At 43.3% G+C, this 24,271-nt stretch overlaps 1 protein-coding gene across 1 annotated transcript in view; it reads right to left on the bottom strand.

Annotated features, from left to right (window-relative positions):
• NALCN (sodium leak channel, non selective) overlaps positions 1–24,271 on the bottom strand; it is a 222,990-nt gene that overhangs the window by 172,088 nt on the left and 26,631 nt on the right. Inside the window, exon 6 of the mRNA XM_004680052.2 lies at positions 22,906–23,060. Coding sequence (XP_004680109.1) covers positions 22,906–23,060 — 155 coding nt within the window. The remainder of the gene's footprint in view (positions 1–22,905; positions 23,061–24,271) is intronic.

Here is a 24,271-nt window from a genome sequence, read left to right as displayed (position 1 = left end):
CAGCAGTGTACTTCGTAGATCTGCCTGTTCTGCTCCCCGCTCTGTCTCTGGTGAAGCCTCTCGCCGCCCCTGAGCCTCTGACCTGTACTCCACTTCTATATGTGCAAATAAATAAATCTTTAAAAAAAAACCCAAAACCAAAAAACGTATCATGCCAGAAACACGGCTTCTTTTAGAGTGCTTTAGGCCTGTCACCCATTTTAAAAAGGTATTTGGAAACGAACACGCAAAGAACTCAAGGCAAAAATGCTGGAATTTCATGTAATTTCTAGGGAGTGAATAGTTATAACATTAGAATTTCATGAGGATCCAAAATTTAGAACCAAGTATGTGGAAAATTTTTTGTCTGCATACTGTGGTATATACAGAGATCACATTTCTGCCCTAAGCTCAAGCTGTGAACGTAGGAATCAATTTTAAGGTCAGTCTACTCTAGGCTGGCCACATGGCAAGAATGTTCGTTCCTTTTAAACTGCAAAGCTGACAGAGCAGTAAATAAGCATAAGATCAACAACAACAACAACAACAACAAAGTGGAAATAATCATTTGAATTTTGCTTACAAATGCATATTTAAAATCTGATTCTGATTCAGGTCTAAGTAGGGAGGAAAAAAAAATACCTGTGTACTCGCAGCCAAATGCAACTTTCAGTAGAAATGAGGTCAGTGATACAAATACCATGTGGTGTCGATGAGAACTAATTGTGTGTGCTGGTATATCAAATTCTATGATTTACATAGAAAGGTTTAATTACATCAATTTACCATGAATGTGGTGTAAAAACTGCAAACAAGAACGTGCTCTAATGTCACTCACAATCTCGTTCGAAGTTAACAGTTACAGCTGAATAGCAAACACTGACTGACTGCTAGAAATTTAAAACTGAGCATGGGCAAGTCTCTGCCACGCGTCTTCCCCTCAGTAGGTGTCTACAGAACACCAGGTGGTGAGCCCGCTGCACCGGCTGTGTGGCCTGGACGTGGGGCCTCAGACCCTGTCCTCCCCCCGCCCCCTTGCCCGGGCTTCGATCTGCCCCGTGCTGGCAGCGCCCTCCTGGCCTCCAGGAAGCTGTTGGGCTCACTCCTGGCCTCGAGGACGGTTCCTTCCCTCCCCGTTGCCTCCTGGACGGCAGGGACGATCCTATTCAGACCGCTGAGAGACACCGTCTCTCTCTGGCCTCTGCTGTCTCCTGTGAGCCGGTGACAAAGGGGAGCAGGAGATGCATTTGCTGCCCCTGAGGGAGGTCCCAGCTGGGGTCTGGGGGGCTGTAATGCTCGGTGAATGAGGTCTTGTCCCTGCAAGGGCTGTGGGTGGAACCCCGCCTTCTACTCAAGCTCCTGCTCCCACCAGACTTTCCTAGAAGGGAAGTTCAAGTGCTGTGATCTGCTGGGATTTCTTGACCTTTGAGAAAGTGGGGTCCTCCCTGCTGCTTGAGATGAAAGGGGGACTCTGAAGAGAGGCCCTCGCAGGTGAGGAGCTGGGGGCAGGGGTGCCTGGGCTGCTCTGTGGACACGGGTGCTATCAGCAGGGCTGGCTCCGGCTGCTTTGTCACCGGCCTGACGCCTCAGAGCAGGGCTCAGCTCTGCGCCTCGGTCCCCTGGGTGCCTGGCTCCCCGAGTCTCCTGGGTAGAAGCCAGGCCTCCGGACGGCCAGCAGAGTGACCACAGCCGGGCAGCACTAGGCCAGCCCACTGGAAACCACAGCGACCAAGCCAGAGGGGCGATGGTGTGGAGCTGCCTGGGCCTTCCCAGGAGACGCGGGGAGAAGCCGACCTTCCACCTTCGGCCAGTCCCGTCCCTGCTCCCTTTATGGGGCGCCGGGGCTCCGTGAGGCTCAGCCATTTGCCCAGTCCCCCAGTGAGTGTGTGACCCCCACATCTGCATCTGCTGCCAGACACTCTGTTCTTTCCACTCTGCCACGCATGTCTGAACTTTCTGAAACTTCCCTTGGCTTGGTTTTGAGGAATTTGTACAAATTCCTGTCTGGTATAATTTGTGAAAGCAAAAATTCTGCTTTTAAAATTAAACTGGCTAGCCCAAGGAAAGGGTGGGTGGGGAGGGGAAAATTCCTCACTGTGTCTCTGGTTAGCAGTGGCTCCTTGTAGTGCTGCCGGGGGCAGAGTGGGTGAGGGGTACAGCAGTTGTCTGCCCTCTCTCTGTTCCCTTGCGCCCCCTGGATTATCATCTAACAGGGGTAGAGGGCGATGCTTTTAGATATTCTCTGAATTCTAACCATAACTCCAGATCGAAACCCTCTAATACAGCAACGCCGAAACTGCTTTCACTTAGAGAATAATCTACATTATCAATCAGAACATCATAAATTCAAAACTGACGTGTGTGGCTATTCTGGTCATTCAGAAGCATAAACTGCAGCCTTCCTACCACCTTGTTCCAATACCCATAAAATCAACTGAAAACTAGAACAGAAAACAGAGCAACCATTTCCGTGACTAGATTTGTCTGGCCTTCAAAAAAGTGACTGATTGGCGCAGACATTTATCACTGGCTGACACTGGGTTTGGCCTCAGTTCTGGGCAGGTGTGACTGACTGTCCCTCCAGAATCTGCCCCTCCTTCTCTGGCTTCTCAGCTGGAGAATTTCTGGAATTTCCTGCTAGAAGGTGGGGTCTTATGACAAAGTTCTCCCTGAAGTGGGGCAACTTCTACAAAAATCCTTTCCCTGGACTCATTTCTCTCCTTGCATTCATCAGCTAGGAAGAGACTGGCCACAGGCAAACTCAGCAAGTAAGCAGTGGGGTCCAGAAGGCACCACCTAGAGGCTCAACTTCTCAATGACTTGAGTGGGCAGAGTTCACCCCCCATCCAGGACTCTGGCTTCAGTAAGAAAACAACTTATAGTGGGCTAGAGTTGCTGCATTTTGGAGGTTCTTTTTCTTTCTTTCTTTTTTTTATCTATGCACACAAGAGCCAGGGCATAGGCTAGAGGTGTGGGTGTGAGAGGAGTCACCAGAGACAGAGTCGGGAGCAGAACATGCAGATGGACTGAAATCCACTGCTGAGCAGAGCAGCAGGGAGACAGGAGAGGTCTGCTGTGCCCTGTGGGTCACTCCCTGTTTGGGGACCAAACTCAGGCTGCAGTAGCTGCGGACAGCTTCATAGTGCTGAGACTGAACCCCTTGTGTCACCAGGAAGGCCCCAGATTTTTTTCTTATAAGTTTCCTTTAGTCCAGTGACTATCCCACTGACAAGGAGAGCAGCTCCTGTTCCACACCCAACTCCCAGGATGCCAGCCGGGGGTGGCGGTCCCTGGAAGGTTTGCCTTCCGTAAGTGCACGTGCCATCATGTCGGGCTCACCGACAAATATCAGAAGCTGACTTAATCGTTCAGAGGTAATCGTCCAGGGAAACAACGCAAAGTTCAAAGAAGCTTTCTGTAAAAAGCTCTTTTTCACAAAAATCAGTTCCCATGGTCCTGTTATAATTATGATAAACCACAGGAATTCATATTCTCCATGTTTTCTGAGCCCGAAGAATGAATTCTAACCAGAGATTTAAAATAACAAGGTAAAATGAACAACTTAACGTCACATGAAGACTGGCTTAAGATTCTTTGAAATGTTCAAAGGAGACACTTTAAACATAAGATTATTACTTTTTAAGTATAGGGTTTGGGTTTCATGACTAATGGTATGATTCAACAATACAAAGAAATACATTATTTCTTAAGAATAAAAGTTATACTTTATCTCATTGCAGTTCTCTAAAAGCTTGCCAAAGAAGTGCTATTTTTTCGTGCAAACTGTTAAAATAGAAGAAAAGTCCTAAAAATAATACCACACGTGCACACACACACACACACACAATCTAGACTACCCAACCAGGGATGCCTGTAGACATTCACATATTGAAAAGGTCAACAGGTCTGAGTTACCTTATTCTAGGCAAAGTAGTATGAACCTTTTAGTAATAGGGCAGAAGGTGTTTCTGAAAACCACTGCAGGTACTTTAATTCACAATAGATGATCAGGAAGAGGGCCATCACATTGAGAGATACATCTGACACTGCCTTGTTTGATTAAATGTACGGTGTGTTTCCTTCACTGTCGATCAAAACACTCACTACTTCAGCACACCAACTAACCTGATCTATTAGCATGGAATTCTCAGAGCGGTACACTTGATGGCTTTCAGCAGGATTCTAGAATAATGTGTGCTCGAAGTAAAATTCACATGTCATTGCCAAACTTTTGCAAATCTGATGCCTTGATTTTCTAAGGAATATTCTCAGCTCAGCCACTGTTGACTGTTGACTGTATTCATGACCAAGATTAAGCGAGTCTCATCATCCCACTGTTGAGTCAAAGTTGGAAATATTTTCCTAACCACAACCATGTGTATTTCCCACTATTTGATAAGCTCTCTGCTTTTAAATAAAAAGGTAAGTAAAGAAATTTCCATCGGCTATGCACTTTTCAAGGTAATCACATTCCTCAAACTTAAATAAGGGATCATATTCCTCCAACTCACCATGCTCTTTTGGAAGTTTACAGAAACTCGTTCTAATCACTCATGTCAAAAAATGAGAAGCAGTCTTCTTGAAACAGCTAGTCTGTCAGAAAACCCCATTAGCTCAACAATCATATATGGTCAGACTCCCGCCCCTCCACCACTACAGTGCCTCTGGGTTCTCTTTCCTGGGTAGTGCATTACAGGCAGGTCGGTCTCCCTCTTCTGCTGCTACTTCTCTTCAACCCATTCTCAGTTCTGCCAGCAGAAAGAGTCTCATCTGTATCATTGCCCCTCAGCTCAAAATGCTCCTAGCAACTGCCATGGTCATCACACTGACTGGCCAGGCTCTCTGAGATCTAGCTGCCTCTATATTCCTTTTAGCTCTGCCCAGCTTCTCTTAAGACAACTGCCTCCTCCTTTAAGTGAGTATGGGGTACACACCCTTCTCACTGCACCAGGTGACTCCTCTGCTTGCCCACTCACTCCCAGGCAGTTGAGTGACTCCTTAATTATCACCAAAGAAAATCTTCACGGTTGACTTTTGAATGGGAACCTCTGTTCACATCACCCCCTGCCCTCTGCCATTCTTCTCCTTAACACCTACTACTATTTTATTTATTTATCTTGATCATTTCTTGTCTCCTCTTGTAGAATTTACAAGTGCCAAGAAGGCAAAGACTTTTGTCTGTTTTGTTCACTACAGCATGTTCAATGCTCAGTAAACAACTGCTGAATGTTAAATGAATAAAAATAAGATCACAATATAGGTCAAGGACTGCACAGAAAAATAATAAACATGACGGAAAGATAATCAAGTCAGAACTGAATCAGGTAACAGGATATTCATGGATGGGACCTGTCAAAATCTCATTAGCCACTAGCTGCAGGAATCAGGAAAGCAGCAAACAAAACATAGACATGTGTGTGAAATTTGAGGCAGGGGCCGGATGAACACAGGAACAGGTGGCATGTACTAACGTGCTCCCTCCCTGGCAGATGGTGCTGGTCCTGCTAGCCTAGTGAGCGCCATCATGGGAAGCCCTCCAGTCTCGGGCGAACACACCACTCCCAGTGCACTCCAGCACGTCTCATCCCTCTACCGCCCACACTGGGTCAGCCAGGGTCACTCAGTTTCCTATTTTCTCTATTTGAACGAATGCACAGAAGAGTGTTTCCCTTGCATACAAATTATACGGATCAAGGTCATTTTCTTAAATCCAGATCTACTCGTTGGGGTGGCCCCAGGGTCTGAGTCCGAGAGCAGCGGGAGCCCTCACTAGGGCTTTGAGCAGAACTCGGCTTTGAAGGTGACCTGCAGCTACCCGCAAGCTCTGGCTGGATCTGTGCTCACCTGAGGGCACACCTATCAGTCACTCACACTTCCCCCGGTAGGTGGAGGGAGGTGCTGGGGCAGAAGTCTGGCTGTCACCATGGAAAACCTAAGTGGAGTTTTGCAAAGAGAAGCACAAGTCTTCAAATGAGAAGGGCCAGAGTGAACGAGAGCAGAGCTTCAAGGAGTCATGCATGGTACACACAAGAAAATAATACCAACAAGGAACACAGGGCGATTCTTCGAGAAATGCCAAGGAGTGGACCGGACACGACGGTGAGGACCCTTAGGCTGAGGCACTCTGTAAAGTGAGTGATGCTCCTCAAAGGTGCTCCTTCATCGAAACCTCTGTGACCCTTCCTCTCCCTCACCTACACAGCAATAGAGAAGGTGATGATGGCAGAATTCAGCATACTAGTGAGCAAATGCAGCAAACTCTATGGTGCCCCTGAAAGTCTGTGTCACCCTTAATCTAACTGAAGAACCCAGACTCCAGGGAGGGGCCACTAAGCAGACACCAGCCACTTCATGTTAGCCCTTGAGAGACACTTCGGTCACAGCAGCTCCAAGGACGGTAGATTTATCCTGTGTCCCCCAGAATCCTGACATTGCCCACTCATCTCACCGGACAGGCCCGGTGGGGATGTCTCAGGCTGACCCCTGTATGCTCTGCTGTCAAGCGCAGTCGTCTCCCCTGGCTCCAGGAAGCTCTGAAAATGTATGAGCTCCAGCAAAGAGACTTTCCATTTGCTTAAGTTCAAACATTAAATTTTTCTTGGATGGAAATTTCAGCCATCTGTCAGCACGACGCTTTCTTGTGAAGAATATACTCTTTTATACTCTACCCTGGAAAATTCTTGTTTTCATTTCTTGCATGAATTTCAAGAGAGAAAAACAACATTCAGTTTACTGTTTCTCTTTCTAAAGGCCCTAGAAGTTGGGGCCAGGTGAGCAGATTCGTTCTCATTAATTTCAAAATAATGTCAACCTACAGGCTACCATAGACTAGACTTATGAGAAAAAATTGTTACTGCTACGTGCAGAGAAATAATTTTATGATGCTAAGCAGAAAATGTGCAATTGTTACCATGTTTAACATCTAAAATGCATTTCATTTTGAAAATAAATTGTTATAACTACCTAGCATAATTAATGTAAATTAACATAATATCTAGCTGCCGTTATCCTGGAACATTTACTGAGGTACCTAACATTCTCCTTACTTCCTCCTGTTGGCTCCCCTCTAGGGCTTCCTGTACATCACACCAAAGTCAAGTTTAATTTGGTGGGAGGTTAAAGAGCTTTCTGCTGAAAATTGTTTAGTAGAACCTTTAGAGAGCTTGGATTTAAGTTTATTTCCATTTATTTTACCAAAAGTCCTTTTAAGAAAAAGTCATTATTGTTACAGTTCGCGTTTGGTATGGAAAATCTTTATAAGTCGAGGTGCACTAAGGATAATTTTATGGGAGGATGGTAAGAAATATTGATCAGTAACAAGATATTCTTTGGAGACACCACAACATCAATGACATTAAGAATTGGGATTTGGTCCACCGTTGTGTGGCAATGGGTCATTTTCTAGAAGGGCCATTTTCCAGAAAGCTCGGCTACTCCATGGGGACACTGTTGACCTTGGCTCCTAAGTGTCCAAATAGTCCGGTGGCCAGCAACTGACTATGTAGCTGCCCTCCTCGATCAGAGGTTGATTCCACTCTCCCCTATGGCTCAAGCGCCCCCAGGACAACCCAACGCACCAGGCATTTGCCCTTTAGTTTTCTGGTTGTGTGATCCTTGAAACATGGACTTTCCTTTCTTCCTTTCCCACTTCTCTGGGCCTTCCCTGGAGCAGTTACCTCCTCAAGGGTCAGGGCCACCCAAGGAACGTCAGCACCCATGAAGGCTTTTCTCTAAGCTGGTTGGTGGGCTAACCAGAGTTTTAGTGTTATGCTGACATAACTTACATGAAAGATACAAACTTTTATTCCTGTAGACATGTGTGAATTATACAGTTCTTTAAAACAAGAAAGCTAAAATACTTCCCCACTCATTATCTGACATACACTGGAACATTAATTATTCTAGGATGACGCCTTGAGTGGGTGTTCCTTGCTTTGTTGTATGGAGAACACTGTTCACAAGTCTGCCAGGGAACTCTATCTGAAGACGCGCCTAGCAGTCCCAGCTAGGGGCATCTAGCTGACATCGGCTTTTAAAGATGATTTGGCTCTTGAGCAGAAAACTACAATTAAATCCAAGTCTCTTTCACCCTTGATGGGATAGAGAAGCAAGGACTATACGCATCTAAGGAAATCCAGAGGACAGAGCTGCCCAAGAAAGCAGGAGTGTTTCCAGTAACTTACCAGTAAGATCGCTAAAAAGCAAACCTAAAGTGTACTTAAAAAAAAAAAAAAAAGTAACTATAATAAAGTAAAAACCAAAATCGTCAGGCAACTCAGGATCACAGACTTCCTGGAGAAGGCCCAGGACAGTGGGCAGAGCACAGGGACTATGGTGATGGTGCCCGGAGGTGGGGTGGGGACTTCGTGGGGAGCCCATGCACCCAACACAGCTGCAGCATGACGCCACGGATATATTTTAAGTCTATCTGTAGGATGAATGTGACACTGGGCAGAAGTGTTCTGACGAACGGGATGTCATCAAAATTGATGCACGACCCAAAAGAATGGAAACCTGTCTCTGTGCTACGGAACCCCGAGCAACCGGGCAGGAAAAACCATCATAAGCCCCTCACGACACCGAGGCGTGGGGAAACGGATGTGCTTAGTGGAGGCTGGGGGCCTCAGGTCCACACAGTCGGAGCTGCAGCCCAGAGTGGGGGGCGGGGAGGCGCGGGGGTGGGGGGTGGGGGGAGGGGGAGGCGCGAGTCTGGGGAGAATTCCTGTCCTGGCACTTGGGCCTTTCTCGTCCGCCTTTCAGTGAACCTCACCACCAGGACCTAAATATTGAAAGTGATCGAGTGTGTTCTATTATTTTAAAGAGGTGACATGGAGCAGGAAGGAATGGGGGCCCATTACCAAAGCCCAAACATGGGGTGAACGGCTGGAACTTCCAGCCCCACCCCCGTCCTACCCAGAGGAGAAGGCTGTTACCAATTACCAGTGCCATCAGGCATGCCTGAAAGGAAGCCCCAGAAGCCCCAGAGGAGGGTCCAGGAGCTGAGGGTGGCCAGCACAAGCTGCCCAGGGAAGAGTAGAGCCCCAGAAGTGCAGCTCCCCCATACCCCCAGACCTTGCCCTGGACATCTCTCCCATCTGGCTGTTTCTGAATGAACAACCTTTCATAATGAATAGGTGATTTTATAGGCCGAGTTTCTCTGAATTCTGTGAACTCATTCTAGCAAGTTACTCAAATCTAATGGGGGGCAGGGGGTGCTAGAGACATCTGATCCAGAGCCAGCTGCACAGAAATACAGGTTCTGGGCTTCTCACTGGCCTCCTGGGGGACGCAGGCCTTCTCCTGCCACACTGAGTGCTCTGTCCTGGTGGCGAGTCAGAAGTGAGGTGAACCAAGGACACCCCGCTGGTGTTCCCAGCATGGCCAGGCACACTGGACCCCTTCACGGACACTGGAGGCTGGTGCCACGTTTTCCCTCCTGGCCCCCATGGTCCTCACTGGATCCCTGGCTCCTGCTCTGTCTGCCCATCTCATTCCCCATTCTCGTGTCATGAGCACATTTCTTGGCGTCTCAATAGGATCTATTTTCCAGCTTTTTCTGCCTGTTCGTGCTGAATACCCATTAAGTTGTTCAGCTCAAGAAATGCGCCTCCAGAAACGCCACCAGGACAAAGCTAGTCTTGCTTGCATGTGTGACAAGTTCTCAGCCGGGAGGAATTTCACAAGACTTCCCTAGTTCCCTCCAGTGTCACCCAAAATTAATCAAAATTGAGCAAATGATGAGTTTTCCATATCTTAATGAAAACAGATGCTAGGTTCTCCACCTCCCCCATCCCCCCGCCACACACAAACACATACACACACATTTCTGTTTTAAAAATAAAATCACCAGTTCGGAGGCATTTTCCACACTGAAGTCATTTGAGTTTCCACTTTGTACCTTTTAGACACTTGAAATGCTCAATAATGCCACAAAGTAGAGTTCTTGCTGTGTGCTATTATTTCCAGAGCCATAAGTTTTTTTTTTTTTAGGCGAATATTAGGGTGGGGGAAGAAAAGCTCTATTTTTGTATCCCATTAGAGGGTGTTCGGGGCCTTTGAAGGCCCTGATTGAGAGGCACGGCCCATTACTGGTCTCTCGGCTTCCTGGAGTCTTTCTCGAAGGTGCTTAGCTCTTGACTGCTCTGCTTTACCAGGCTGGTCCTGACAGATGCCCCGAATGGGCCTACCCACTATGATTTTCGGTTTTTATTCCTGAATGGAGACAGCTGTCAGCTCTGCCTCTCCTGCTACATTAATGCCTCCTGTTATTTGATTCTGACACCCTCTTAATACAATGCCTTGTCACTTCTTTCTACCATGACAATACTTCCCCAGGGCTGGAAGAGAGGATCATTAGATTTCTCTGCTACAGAAGCACTTCTTCACTGTGATAAAGGTGACAAGGTTATCTTTTGGTGCCCATCTCGTGACAAAGTCACCCCTGACTCTGTGTTGCCATTTGGAACTAGTCCTTGACCCATCACACTGCTCACCCCCTCTTTATCTCCCCCAAAGCCAACTACCAGAACTTGGCTTCGGCTTAGAATTCCAGGTACATTCCTGAGTTCTAGGATTCTTGCACTTTACACTTTCATTAATTCTAAGATACTGCCACTTGAAAACAAGTAACAGGCAAAATCAAGTATCCAGAACATGTATAAGAACAAGACAGGCAATCCAAGAGAAAAATAGGCAAAGTTCCTGAACTGACAACCCACAGAAGGAAAAATCTCATTGTCCAATGAACACATGAGAAGATGCTAAACCTAGTTAAAACCCTCTCTAGTTATCAGAAAGCTACAGAAATTCCTTTTCATGCCTATTTACTTGTCAATTTGAAAGGTAGATGACATCAAGTATTGAACAGGCCACAGATACACAGGCAATGCTAGTGGAGTTCAAGAGTGATTCAAACATGAAAGTAAAAATGTGCATAGCTGGCCCTTATATGTCCAGATATCTGTTCCAGAGAACCATTCACTCTGGGGACAAGGAGATTCATGCAAGCACATGGAATTATCTGATGTCTGTAACACATTTATGAAGAAAAAGATGTCACAGACTATAAATGATGGGATAAAATGTAGGCTAGAGTGAAAGCACTATATCTGCTAAACTATATGAAACAAACATGCCTATAAAGGAACACATTGTGGACTTTCTCTGTACACACCAAGTGTAGAGGAGTTTAATGTAGGAAAGGACACAGTTCAAAACTTGTGTGATCATGGAGATGCTGGAAAAAGTAACCAACATTGAACTATGTCATCAAAAAAAAAAAAAAAGACCTTGCTGATTTACACATTTTTAAAATTATTTTTTTCCTTAGGCCATTGACTTGTTTTATTCAAGAAATGTGAATTGTGAGATATACTCTTTATTACTAAGTGTTTATAGAAGCTCTTCACTTTACAAGTCAAACACACAGAAAGAAATACAATATCCATTCACAGGTTCTAATTCACTATGGGGGCAATGCATTTTTTCCCCAGTGAATTTATCTTTTAAATGGCATGGTGTTGATATCCATTAACGCGGTCTTGTTTCATCAAGTATGTGTGTGTGTGTATGTATTTGAGGGGATACAACATGTGACATAGAGGAAAAGCTACATGAAGAGCTTTATAATTCTATCCTGCAATTTGCCAGAGTGTACAGATCAAATGACAATATGCAAATAAACATTATGTAAAGCAAAATAATGCAGACGATAAAAACAGGAAGGATAGTGCTTAACTTATCTGACAAAGTCTGACATACATTTAAAATATGCAATATACTTGGCAAGTGCTGACTTCATGGGCACCAGTACAAATTCTCTATTTTGAAGTATGGGTTTCTAGTAATCCCCAAAGAGGAACGTGATTTAAAAAATATTTCAGCCCATTAATTCAGTTTATGTAAATAGATTATCAAAGAAATCATCTGTTTTATAAGAGATGTGCCTTTTATTTAAAGTCTAGTATATATCAGCAGAAGCCTGGAATTGATAATTTGATATAGTTTGTTTCATTCCTAGTTTCTGTGATTTGTGATATATATATAAATAATAAATATAGGACCATCTACAATATTGAAAATAATTGCAAGATCTTTAAGTACATGTTAAAAGGTAAGTCTGTTTTGTTGAATGAATCTTAAAAATTCTAAAAATGTATTCCAAGAAAATGCTTGTTTTTAAAACAATCATGCTTTGCCATCTTTAACAATTTCTTGTAACTCAATAATATTTCGATTTCATTTCATAAATTTCTACTTGTTATATGATAGTTTACTATTAATTAATCTATCTACCAAACACCAGTCAGCTGACAGAATAGTAGGCACTACATAGAGAATTATAAATAAGAAAATTGCCAATTTTCTTAGCAGATGAAAAGGCCTCAATAGATCATAATTACAGATCTCCATCATTTGTCTTAACTGGAGTAAATATGTCTGCATTGTCAATATTTGGCAAATAAATTACAAAGGAAAGAGAATAATCTGTATTCAATACTCCAAAAAACAATGCAATGTGACTTAACGAATTCAGCAGAAGGACAAATAGTCCCTGTTCTTGTTCCATCTATTTCAAAATTCATTTTTATTTTTATTTTTTTAAATTATTACAAAAGTTTATTTTTACATCATTTTGCACATTTTTTTTTCCACCTCGATAGTAATCCCCGCGGGTTTCCCATCACCAAATCACCCATGTGCCACCACCATAGTCCCGTGCATTTCCCTCCCTTTCCCCCTCCCCCCCGTTTTTGATCCCATTCCCCACTCCACCCCCACAAAATATCTCTGGTATATGGTTGTTCATTATTTTTGTTACAAAATTCATTTTTTTTAAAGATTTATTTATTTGTGCATACAGAACTGGGGTACAGGCCAGAGGCTCAGGGGCGGCGAGAGGCTTCACCAGAGACAGAGTGGGGAGCAGAATAGGCAGATCGACGAAGTACACTGCTGAGGGGAGCAGCGGGCGGGTCAGGAGAGGTCTGCCGCGCCATTTGGGTCACCTCCGGGGCAGGTGGGGATCGAACTCATGCGGAAGCGGCTTTAGCTTCTCAGTGCTGCGCTTCAACCCGCTGCGCCACCAGGGAGGGCCACAAAATTCATTTTTAATACTGTATTTCCTTAATGCATGATGATTATTTCAGGTGGATAATTTAAGAAATAATACCTACAAGTCAGTAGCCTATGTGATCATCACTAAACTATAAACATGTCAAGTCTTCGTGCTCTACACCTTAAACTTACAGAAAGTTAAATATCTATTATGTCTTAACAAAACTAGGGAAAACCCCCAAAATTAAAGTTAGCATATCAAAGTACTAATTTAATTGAAGGAGTAGTAAACAAAGTCTCCTATGTAAATGTTACCCACCTAAGACATAACAGTTCAATTATTGGTTAGAATTCACAACCTATGAAAACCTCTAGCCTTAGAAAACGAGCCCTTCTCTTATCTGGACGTAGACTGTCACAGAATACTGTGGACCACAGCCATGGACTGAGACACTAAGAGGACAAGTGAAGCTAAGCCCAGACCCTGCCCTATGAGCTGTTTTTCTGCCTTAACCCCTGCGTCCATCCCAGAAGACGGTGGGGCTAACCCGTCACACTTTGCTCTGCTGTGCCTGTCAGGTGACATTCCTGACACAGGAGAGCTGGCAACCCACTAGCTTTTCCATGTGTGAATGCACAGAGAGAACAGCCCCCAGATGGCTTCCGTCATGCTGGGTCAGCACCCAGACTGCACAGAGACCCTCCCTCACTGCAGTTTCAAGTTCTCCCAAAAGTGCAATCCCAAACCAAACAGGCATTTCTCCCTTGGCACCAGTGGGGTCACCTGTATGATGAGGGTCCGACTTGCACCTGAGGAGGACAGCTTTATCTGAAATTGTCTTCTTTTGCTAATAACCTTGTCTCTATCTAGGTGAATGCTGGCAGATTTGTGAATCCTTTGTGTAACAAAGGCAATTAGATCTCTAAATCTGTGCATCTTGTTTTTCACATACTGAAGGCTCCTTTATTTCAACTTTAATTTGTGCCAAGGTTTGTATCACCACTTTTTTTTTTAAATAAAATAATGTAGCGCTCTGCTCAAATACAGAATTTTTTTTTTTCATTTGACACATGAGAGTAAGACTTGCCTAGGTAAACCTATTTACTTTATATCTAGTAATTGTGATTAGGTTTTGTAAAGTTAATTATTTTTGTTCATTTGCTACTGCACTAATATGAAGGGTGAATGCATTTGAATATTTGCTGCAATTAATATTAAGAAGATTAAGAAGCCTAAATCTTAACCCATCAAAATTATTCTCAGTGCTTAATAACTTCCAATGCTTATTTACAGTCAGTTCTCACTCTATTTTGTTTTATCCTTACACAAAGCAACTACAAAGGCACTGTCTTACCAGACTGCACGGAGGCTGGCATAATAATTCAGCAGCAAATAAAGGAATAAAAATAGCAACACTGAAGAGGGATCTCTATGAAGATTAAAGCTACTGTAAATGCAGACCTCCACAAAGTTTTAAGGATGATTGCTGAAAACGCATAAAACCTATTTTTTGAATATAAAACAGACATGCAATCACACCCAATGAAAACCACTTCATTATATGAAAATCCTGAAACTATTTTAAGAAATAAGACTTTGGGTTAATTTGTTAGCCTAAGCTCACTTGGAAACTCCCTTCCTTCATCCTTTTCACTCATGCCCACCCATCCACACGAAGGGATCAACAGAGAGAGTAAATTAGCCGTACATAGACCCGATGGTCAGAGGAGGTACCACGTGTTTTTCACCCCCCAAGGCATAGGTCAGGAATACCTTTCAGCCTGAGAGCTTTGTTTTCACAGGAGGAGGCACTATACCTGCAGGCACCGTTTACTGAGCAGAGTTCAGATATTAGAAGAAGCTGCCCCAGGAGAGCCAAGGGTCAGCTTTCCCTGGGCAGGAGGAAAAGCTGGTAGGGTTTTCCTAAGTGACACGATTCCTCCTTTTTTTTTTTTTAAGATTTATTTATTGGGGGAGCCCCTCCTTGATGGCAGAATGGGTTAAAGCACAGCACTAAGAAGCTAAAGCCATTTCAGCATGAGTTCGATCCCCGGCCCAGTGCTGACCCACCTGGCACTGCAGACCCCTCCTGGCCCGCCTGCTGCTCCCCTCAGCAGTGTACTTGTCAGTCGGCCTATTCTGCTCCCCACCGTTTCTCTGGTGAATCCTCTCACTGCCCCTTCACCTCTGATCTGTACCCCAATTCTGTATGCATAAACAAATAAATCTTTAAAAACAAAGATTTATTTATTGGGCCCTCCCTGGTGGTACAATGGCTTAAAGCTCAGCACCTCAAAACTATTGGCAGCCACTCTGGCACAAGTTTGATCCCCAGACAGAGAGGTGACCCACATGGCATGGCAAACACTTCCTGTCTCCCCGCTGCTCCCCTCAGCGGTGTATTGCAGTCGATCTGCCTGTTCTGCCCCCCACTCTGTCTCTGGTGAAGCCTCTCACTGCCCTAGCACCTCTGGCTTGTGTCCCAATTCTGTATGCACAATAACTCTTAAAAAAATAATAAAAATGTATTTATGCATACAGAGCTTTGGTGTAGCCAGAGGTGTGAGAGGAAGAGTGGGGAACAAAACAGGGGATCTACTGAACCACACTGCTGAGGGGAGCAGCAGGTGAGACAGGACAGGTCTGCTGTGCCCTGTGGGTCACCCCCCAGGCCAGTTATCAAACTTGTGCTGCAGTGGCTGCAGGTAGCTTCATAGTGCTGGGACTTAATCCCTTGCATCACCAGGATTCCTTTTGGTGTGACCTAATGAGCTGATAAAATTAACTTTATGGACTGCCAAGGAAATTATGCCCCTCTGACTGCCAGGACCAAAGGAAAAAGTCCCTTCACTAGCAATACAGCTTGCTCATATTTGTTACACGTGACTGTCTGGCCTAACGTGGAAGTTACTTCATTTCAAGTGAACAATGAACTTAAAAGTTAGAGTTGTTTTTGATTTTATTTAAATTTCATTATAAAATGTCCAGCGAACATTGATTTGTGAAGTCATCCTATTTTATTTTATTTTTTTTAAAGATTTCTTTATTTGTGCATACAGAACTGGGGTGCAGGCCAGAGGCTCAGGGGTGGTGAGAGGCTTCATCAGAGACAGAATGGGGAGCAGAATAGGCAGATCGACGAAGTACACTGCTGAGGGGAGCAGCGGGCGGGTCAGGAGAGGTCTGCCGCGCCATGGGGTCACCTCCAGGGCAGGCGATCACTTCAATGTCTATCAGATGGGAAACTGAAAATATTTGATGTAATACTAGGAGAGTGATGAGGAGGGGAGAAGGGAGGGGATTACGTATGGCAGAATTTATTACTGTTTCACTGATCTCATATTACTTTGAAATTTATGTTTATTATTAACTATATTTAAACTCTACAAATACTTAAGCTATAACTATAAACATGCTAATTTCTTGGAAATACATTTTTGAAAACTATTGTCTTCTATTATATAATAGCACCAAAAGCTGTCCCTCCTTGCCTTCTTCAGTCCCCTTCTGAGATTTTCTTTTGTTGTTCATGAAAAAGTACTCTAGCAACTCCTTCGGCTACCCATCAACAGGCCCCCTGAGCACATGCCCCCAGAAAGTGGGACCCTCTTTTAAAAATCATGGCTACAATTTCTATTTTTCAAACCCCTTTCTTACTAATATCAGGTAACATCTGCTTGTCTGTTAATAAGTAAGTAAGTAAGCCGGTGACCGCGTCTGAGAGGCCAGTGACACCTGCAAACTTGGCTCCCGATTCACCGCATGTTCAGCATGGGCCCAGGGGCCTTGTGACCAGCCCGGTTTCTGGCTAACACTTTGCCAGCTGTTCCTCTTTTGGAACGTTCATGATCTCATCCTCTGTTTAGCAAAACTATGTCAGGTTTTTCTGGTCTCATGATAAAGAAATTCCTTCAGAGGGTAAGTGCAGAATCATCACAGTTGAAAGCAAGCACTCTCTTACTTCTCTGGTCTGTGTATTTCCATAAAAATCAATAAGTAATTCCAGGGGTGATGCTAAACACAAAGACGAATGTGGGGAAAACAAGCATTTGGTGCTTTCCCACCAAGTAGTATAAATCTCAGTTACAAATTAGTCTTTGCTGTGGCTTTTCTGCAACTGCAATAAAGTGTACGTTCTGCAATAAATCATAGCTGTGGAGATGCAATAATCTTCTATTCACTTGTAAATTTTTCATCTGATAGCACATAGCGGCATGAAATACGGCTTAACAGGATTTAAAACTGATCAATCAATAGTAGTGTCATCAACCAAGTTTAATTTATATTCTACTATGATTTGAATAAAAGTAATTTTCTTTCATTGTATTGGACATCCATATTCAATATCATATGTAATAAGAGAGCAAATTTTAAAAGATAATAGAATACTAACAGGAAAAATAAATAACCTTGGAGAAATTTTCATGCAAAGCAAATCTTCTATTAAAACTGAAACAAAAGCCCCACGTAGGCGGATTCATTGTCAATCCCTCCGCAGGAAGGTACGGGAGTGACTGGAATCACAGAACACCACAGTGATGAAAGTAATCACTGATGTTATTTCTCATCAATATGTAGTAAAACTGCTCATGATTCACACAGAGCTGAGTCTCTATCTCGTAGGCAACAGTACCCAAAACCTGGGGGCCAAATGCCACAAAAGTAATAGCTAGAGGTGCTCCCTGGTGGCGCAATGGGTTAGAATGCAGCACTGAGAGCTGGCCGCAGCTTCAGTGCAAGTTCGACCCCCCTCCCCCTCCCACCTCTCCCCAGAGCTGACCCAAGGGTACCGCAGACCTCTCCTGGCCCGCCCGCTGCTCCCCTCAGCAGTGGGCTTCGTCAGTCTGTTCTGCTCCCCACTCTGTGTCTGGTGAATCCTCTCACTGCCCCTGCACCTCTGTACCCCAGTTCTGTATGCATAAATAAATAAATCTTAAAAAAAAAGAGTAATAGGTAGGATATATTTTTCCCTTGGAAAAAAATGCCAGTTCCAAATTTCACTACTCACAATAACCTCCTTAAAAAGTGATGGGGGAGTAATGATTGAGAACCTAGCAGGCTGAAGTCCTCTCTGCTTTAAATTGCTTATTAATTTGACACTGCTAAACGAAAATTTACAAATCTTATGTTGTGACTTTAAATTTACACAAGGAGCCATATTTTAACATTTGTGACACTGCTGACTCATGGTTTACTACCTACTGCTTTATAATTCCATTAATGGACTAATGTCTTTATGTCGCATGTATAAGAAAGCAATTAACCTAATATGCGTTTTGAAAATCACTTGTAATAAAATAAAATAAAATTGTTGGTTTGTTTGTAGTATTTAGAAAGCAAGTTTATACACTCATCTATCCAGGGAGAGAGGAAGAAAAATCAAATACACCAGAGAAATTAATGCAAGTAGTTATAAATCACATAGAATAAACACAATTACCACAGTGAATTTCTAATTTAGTTCAAGTAAGTGTGAACTTGACTAGGATACAACAAATACCTTATTTATTTTTTTCTTGCTTTCAATGTTCTCTCCCACATCCTTGGTCTATATATCTTTGCTGCCATTGCCACTAGTCCTTGCCCAAATATCAGTAGCCCAGTAAATTCTCTTATAAAATGCGCTGCCTCCCAGATATATTCTTTTTCCAGGTAGATTCTGCCCTACAGTCCTATACGTGACGCACCAACTCTCATTCACATCATGGGCGGGGCTACAGTGAAGCCAGAGACCAGCCTGAAGGGGCGTCAGTTTGCCGTGGCCAACAGACTCCCTCATGCTCACGGCTCTTTCCTGCAGAATTCAGGACAGGAGGAGGCAGACAGAGAGCGATTATTATAGTGGAGGACATGTCTCCTCCAGGAACAGGGATGCTCCCACCTCCCAGCTAATGCAGAGTTTGGAGCCAAAGAGCAAGGCACTGGTACCAGCACACGGGACAGCAGGTCTTGTCCTGACGGTGGCCCCGCACCTGACTTTGGGAGAGTCAGTCCTTGCACATGCCTCACTTACACTTTGGGCTAATGCTACCTGGCGAGTTTAGTTTGAGGATTATAAACACAATGGATGGAAAACCTTTTGCCTGGTGCCAGATATGTAATAAGCAATTGAGAACAGATAGCAGTGGTGGTCACAAGTAATGACAGTAATTGCAATAATAAAGACTGCCTTGGACAATGAGTCACTGTGAGAACATAGTGTTTGTCACTTCCTGACTTTATCTTTGATTATTGTAAGTAAAGATTTGGGAAAATAATCTATTATAGATGAGCCACATAATATTAACACCATGTGTAATTTAAGAGCATGTGTTGGTTATTTTCAAAATGTCCTGTTTACAGTTTTTAACCTTGCTTTTGGGCTTCATTTCTCATATATAAATTGTTTCAATCAGTTTGAGGTTATTCTAATTTTTTTTTTAAAAACTGGACTTTTGTCTTTTATTCTTATGATTCTAAAAAATAATAGTGTGTGTGTGTGGGGGAAAGCCTGATGTCGATTTAGTTTCTAAGTGACTTTCCTGGATGCATTTAATCACTGGATGACACGCGTGGGGTTGTTATATCAAATCAACATGTAATCTGGACATCAGAAAATAACTAATGCATGCTCTTCAATTATACATGGTGTTAATATTATGTGGATCATCTATAATAGATGATTTCCCCAATTCTTTACTTACAATAATGAGTGGCGCTTGTTTTTAACTTGTCTGTACAATGAAGGGAGGATTCAAATTCCCACCTGAATATCTTTTGACCCATCACCTGAGCCAACTTCTTGCAGTCATCTGGAAGATCACAGCAAGGAAGTTGCCAGTTCAATGACACTGATATTTCTTCAGCTTCCAGTGTACTGAAAACACCGTTTTACAACGCCTGCTTATATGTGTTGACTATTTCTCACCTTTGACATCAATGTTTAGAGAATCTACGTGTCCCTCATGGAAGAGAAGGTGAGATGATATTGGGGGCAGAAATGAAGGTTTTTTCAAGTGTGTGTGTGTGTGTGTGTGTGTAGAGCAAAGTGAAGTGTGTGTAGAGCGAAGTGAGGTGTGTGTAGCTTCTGCCCAGGGACCCACAGCTGTCTATGCAGAGAGTCACCTGGGCCTTGGTCACTCTCAGGTGTTAATTGAATTGGCCGGTGAGTGGTGCTTGGGAATTGGGTGCCTAAAACAGCTCTCCATCTAGGTCACCCGTGAACTCCGGGCTGTCCCTCATTCCGGCCAGCATGGATCAGTCACCGGCCCCTCACTTCCGACAGCCAATTATCTTCTCTCCCCTCCCTGCCTGAGGAGTGAGAGGCTCCACTTTGTTTTGTGTTTATCTGTTGTTTTTTTTTTTTTTTCATTTTCATTTATTTGACTTTTTTTCATTGCATTATAGCATGATGTAAGTTTCAGGTGTTCATTACTGAAACCCAGCATGCGTCTCTAGTATATTAACTTCACCGCACAGACCAGAGACGCCCTGCGGAGTCCCAGCAAGCACCCACAGGGATTCAATAAGGGACTCTTCTGCTCCTCGAGGATTGTTGGTTAGTTTCACTGGCGTTCTGCTGGCTCTGTCTGAGCTCCTCAGAAGCCAGAAATCTGTCAGGAAGTTTTCTGTTAGACACTTGTGCTCTGAAGTATGTTTCGTAGTTATGGGGCTTATAGAATTATAAGTACGGGAATTGTCACTTTTGTTTCTCAGTCTCCTTGATGTCTGGGTGATTTTAAGGTGCAATCTGATAGTAGCGACTGCAATTTTTCTACTTAATGACTCTGACTTTTAATATATATTTAAAACCAAGTCTCTCAATATCAATATTAAATTTTAATGAGACATCTAACTACTTATAAATTAAATTTTATAAATGAGCTGAAATTTAATGTATCACATGATAATTTAATTAGTAAAAAAAGGAAGTGTGCGTCTTTACAATTAATCATGATTACTTACATATATGCATCTATATAGTACAATGCCCAAATTTATATGCACAATTAAGCACCTAATTATATTTTAAATCCTACTGCTTGAAGAAAGAGATGATCACATGAGCCTAATAAGATCATTGCTTCCTAATTTTCTGAGCAAACACTCCATTAAAAACTTAAAAAACAATGTTCTAAAATGCTCTAGGATGTGGCTACATAGATAAATGATATTAGTAAGTAGTTTCTCATTTCAAACTATAGTGACCAGTTTAAAAAATGCTGATTTTAGCACAAAGTCAACATTTCATGATCTCAGTGTTAGTCACACCACAGTGATGAATTTAATCATCATTTGAGAGAAAGAAGCAAATAGACCAAATTAAGCTTGTTCAGAAGAGGAAGTTATGAGAAATACTGAACACTGCCAACAAAAACAAACAAAGCAGGGGGAAAACACACCAAGAAAACAACTTAATTTCCTATTATGGCTCCATCTTCTAATGCAAACAGTTCAGTCCAATTGTAAATATTCATAGAAGACTCCCTAGGAATCAGGCATTTTGCAAGGCCCTGGAGACCTAGAGATGAAAAGAGAGTTTCCTATTTTCAAAGAGCTTAAATCCTTGGGAGATAAAAGTGCAAATAAACTGTAGCTAGAGTCAGAGTTTTCCCTTCATGGCCCACGGCCCACTGATGTGAAACATCACAAATCAGGAAACAGAGCTGGTTCTACAGGTGTGCAAGCACCACCCTAATAGACACTGAGAGACTTTTCCTTAGGCCCTGGGTACAAGCACCTAGAACTTTCTTAAATGTGCCTGGGCCTTGAAAATTTAAGAAAATTTAACTTTTTAAACATGGTGTTGCAAGAGTTCTCTGACGGACTGAATATTTGTGTGCCCCCTCTTCCCAATTCTTATGGTGAAATGCTGACCCCCCGCCATGGTGGTATTAGGGGTCCGGGCCTTTGTGGAACAATTAGGTTGAGATACCCTCAGGATGATGGGGTGAGTCCTCTTACAAGAAGAGGTGGGAGAGAGCATGCTCTTTCGCCCTTCTCCCTCCCGACCCTGTAATGGTACAGCTGCCATCTGTAAGCTACTGAAAGTGTCCTCACCAGAATCCAGCCATGCCAGCACCCCAGTCTCAGGCATACAGGCTCCAAAATGCTGAGACACAAATTAACATTATTCTGCCACCCAGTCTACAATACTTTATTATGGCAGCCTGAGCAGACCAAGACAAATTTCAAGCCATAAAGTAACTGTTTAGACGTCCATAGTGTTTGCTTTAATAATGAGATATGTGTAACTTGCATAAAATGGTAACAAATGCAATGACAGCAACTTCATGGCAGGGGCTGTGTTCCTTCATGACCGTGTGCAGTGGCACATTTTGGCACTCACCATGACGAGCCATGACTAGGCATGTACGCCTGCGTACTTCATACCCCATACCTTCATTTCTCATACGTCTGTTATAAAGCTGATGCATATTCATTAACTCTTTCATTAACTGTGTTGTTTCAGGATTGTTTTTCAGCTCTCACTGCTCATCAGTGCCTGGCGTCTGAGTGACTAAAGACTCACCTCACCTCACAGGACACTATGGGGAACCGTGTAGCAAAAACCATGTCTTGTTTGTCATTGAATTAACACCCCTCAACCTTGCTCAACACTTTGATGTGCTGTAACTAGGAATCAGGATGGTTTAAAGGGAGAGAGATTTAACTCTGCGCAGACACTGCTAAAATCACATGGGAATCCACTGCATATTATAGACTGAGATGGAATAAAAGCAGTATAGACATACAGTTAAAATTTGCATCTGTGTTTCTTAACTACTATCATCAGCCTTAATAAGAAATATCAATTATACAACGAAATGCTCCATTTTACGAACATTGCAAAATAGAAACTGAAAACGTGCTTTACCAGTCAGACAGACCTATCTCATTAAAGCCACTGTAGCCCAGCTCTTGCCTGCTAAGTCCCAGGTCTTCCAGGTCCATGCACTTAAATCCGGGGGGACACTGGTAGCCTTCTTCTAGCTCTGGCGAGCAGTGCGTATCTGGGATAGCTAAGCTATTCCAGGTTACATTTCTGTGAACAACACATGAAAGGGTTAGACAATTCTCACAGTGGTGAAATTGATTAAGATGAAAAATGGCATCCCTCTTCATTAATAACTGCTGCATGATTTTTTTGTGTTTTGTGAATGGCATTCATAACATTAATGTCACAGCAAAACATTCTCGAATAATAACACCAGGCTCATCTCCACAATAGCTCTTTATGCAAATGGGATTACCTTGCTATTTTCTGGTTTGTTGTTTTGTCTTGTCGTGGAAGACCCAATCTAGGCCAAGGAAGGAATTCTTCAGATTTGCAAAGAATATTAACTTGCCTGGTGATTCCCTTTTATTCACAAAATCCTTCACTGCCCAGTGGGCACACATTTTAGTCATGCACTGCTAAGCACCATGAAATGATGAGAGCCATTTTCTGTATAACACAATGAGCCTCATAAATGACACTGGGCTTCTGAATTGAGATGTGTAGTTAGAAAGAAAATGACAGATAAGGCAAGAGACAGAGAGGGGCAAAGGATATCACAGTGAAAAGCAAGATCGGAGGTGATTTAGTGGAATGGCCGGGAATACTAGGTCATTTAGAGAATGGTGATAGAACTTTTACGTCTTTCTGGGGGATGGACTGGAGATTCAGTTGGTGTGAGAGGACTTGGATTTGTGGTGGCTTTCTTGCTAGCCAGTGGAGGTGACCAGCCTTTCCTTGGGCTGACCTGAGAAATGGATCCCAACAGCTGCTCTGGGAAATTTACATGGGTTGTACAGAGGCCAACAGTTAGACTTGATGGCTTGGTGAGCCTTCTCAAGCTATGATTTCATTAGAGGTTTTCACTACATCAACTTCCTAAACGGAGACCAACCTCAGGGCAGTCTCAGCAGCCCCCTCCCCACCAGGTTATGGTCCTATTGGGGCAAACTTGGGTCATATTGCTTTTGTTAAGAACTTCTTATATGCAACTGGCTCTCTCCTTCCCTTACATAACATGGATCTCTAGAGTCTGATTTCTAACTCTCTATAGTCCTTAGTGGCTCAAGACCACTATAAATGCACACATACAGTGTCTCACACACACACACACACAGACACACACACACACATACACACACACACCATGCCTGGCCTGATACCTGGCCTGCAACTTTCTCACTCATAAAGACAGCACCTGAAGCATTTGGCACGTCTGTTTATTCCACCAAGATTCTGTTTGTGAGTATTTAAGTGAT

The sequence above is a fragment of the Condylura cristata genome, unplaced genomic scaffold (genome assembly GCF_000260355.1).
Source record: "Condylura cristata isolate star-nosed mole 26May11 unplaced genomic scaffold, ConCri1.0 scaffold00010, whole genome shotgun sequence".
Classification (NCBI taxonomy): domain Eukaryota; kingdom Metazoa; phylum Chordata; class Mammalia; order Eulipotyphla; family Talpidae; genus Condylura; species Condylura cristata.
The sequence above is the reverse complement of the archived record's forward strand: the minus strand, read 5'-3'. Positions and strand labels throughout refer to the sequence as shown.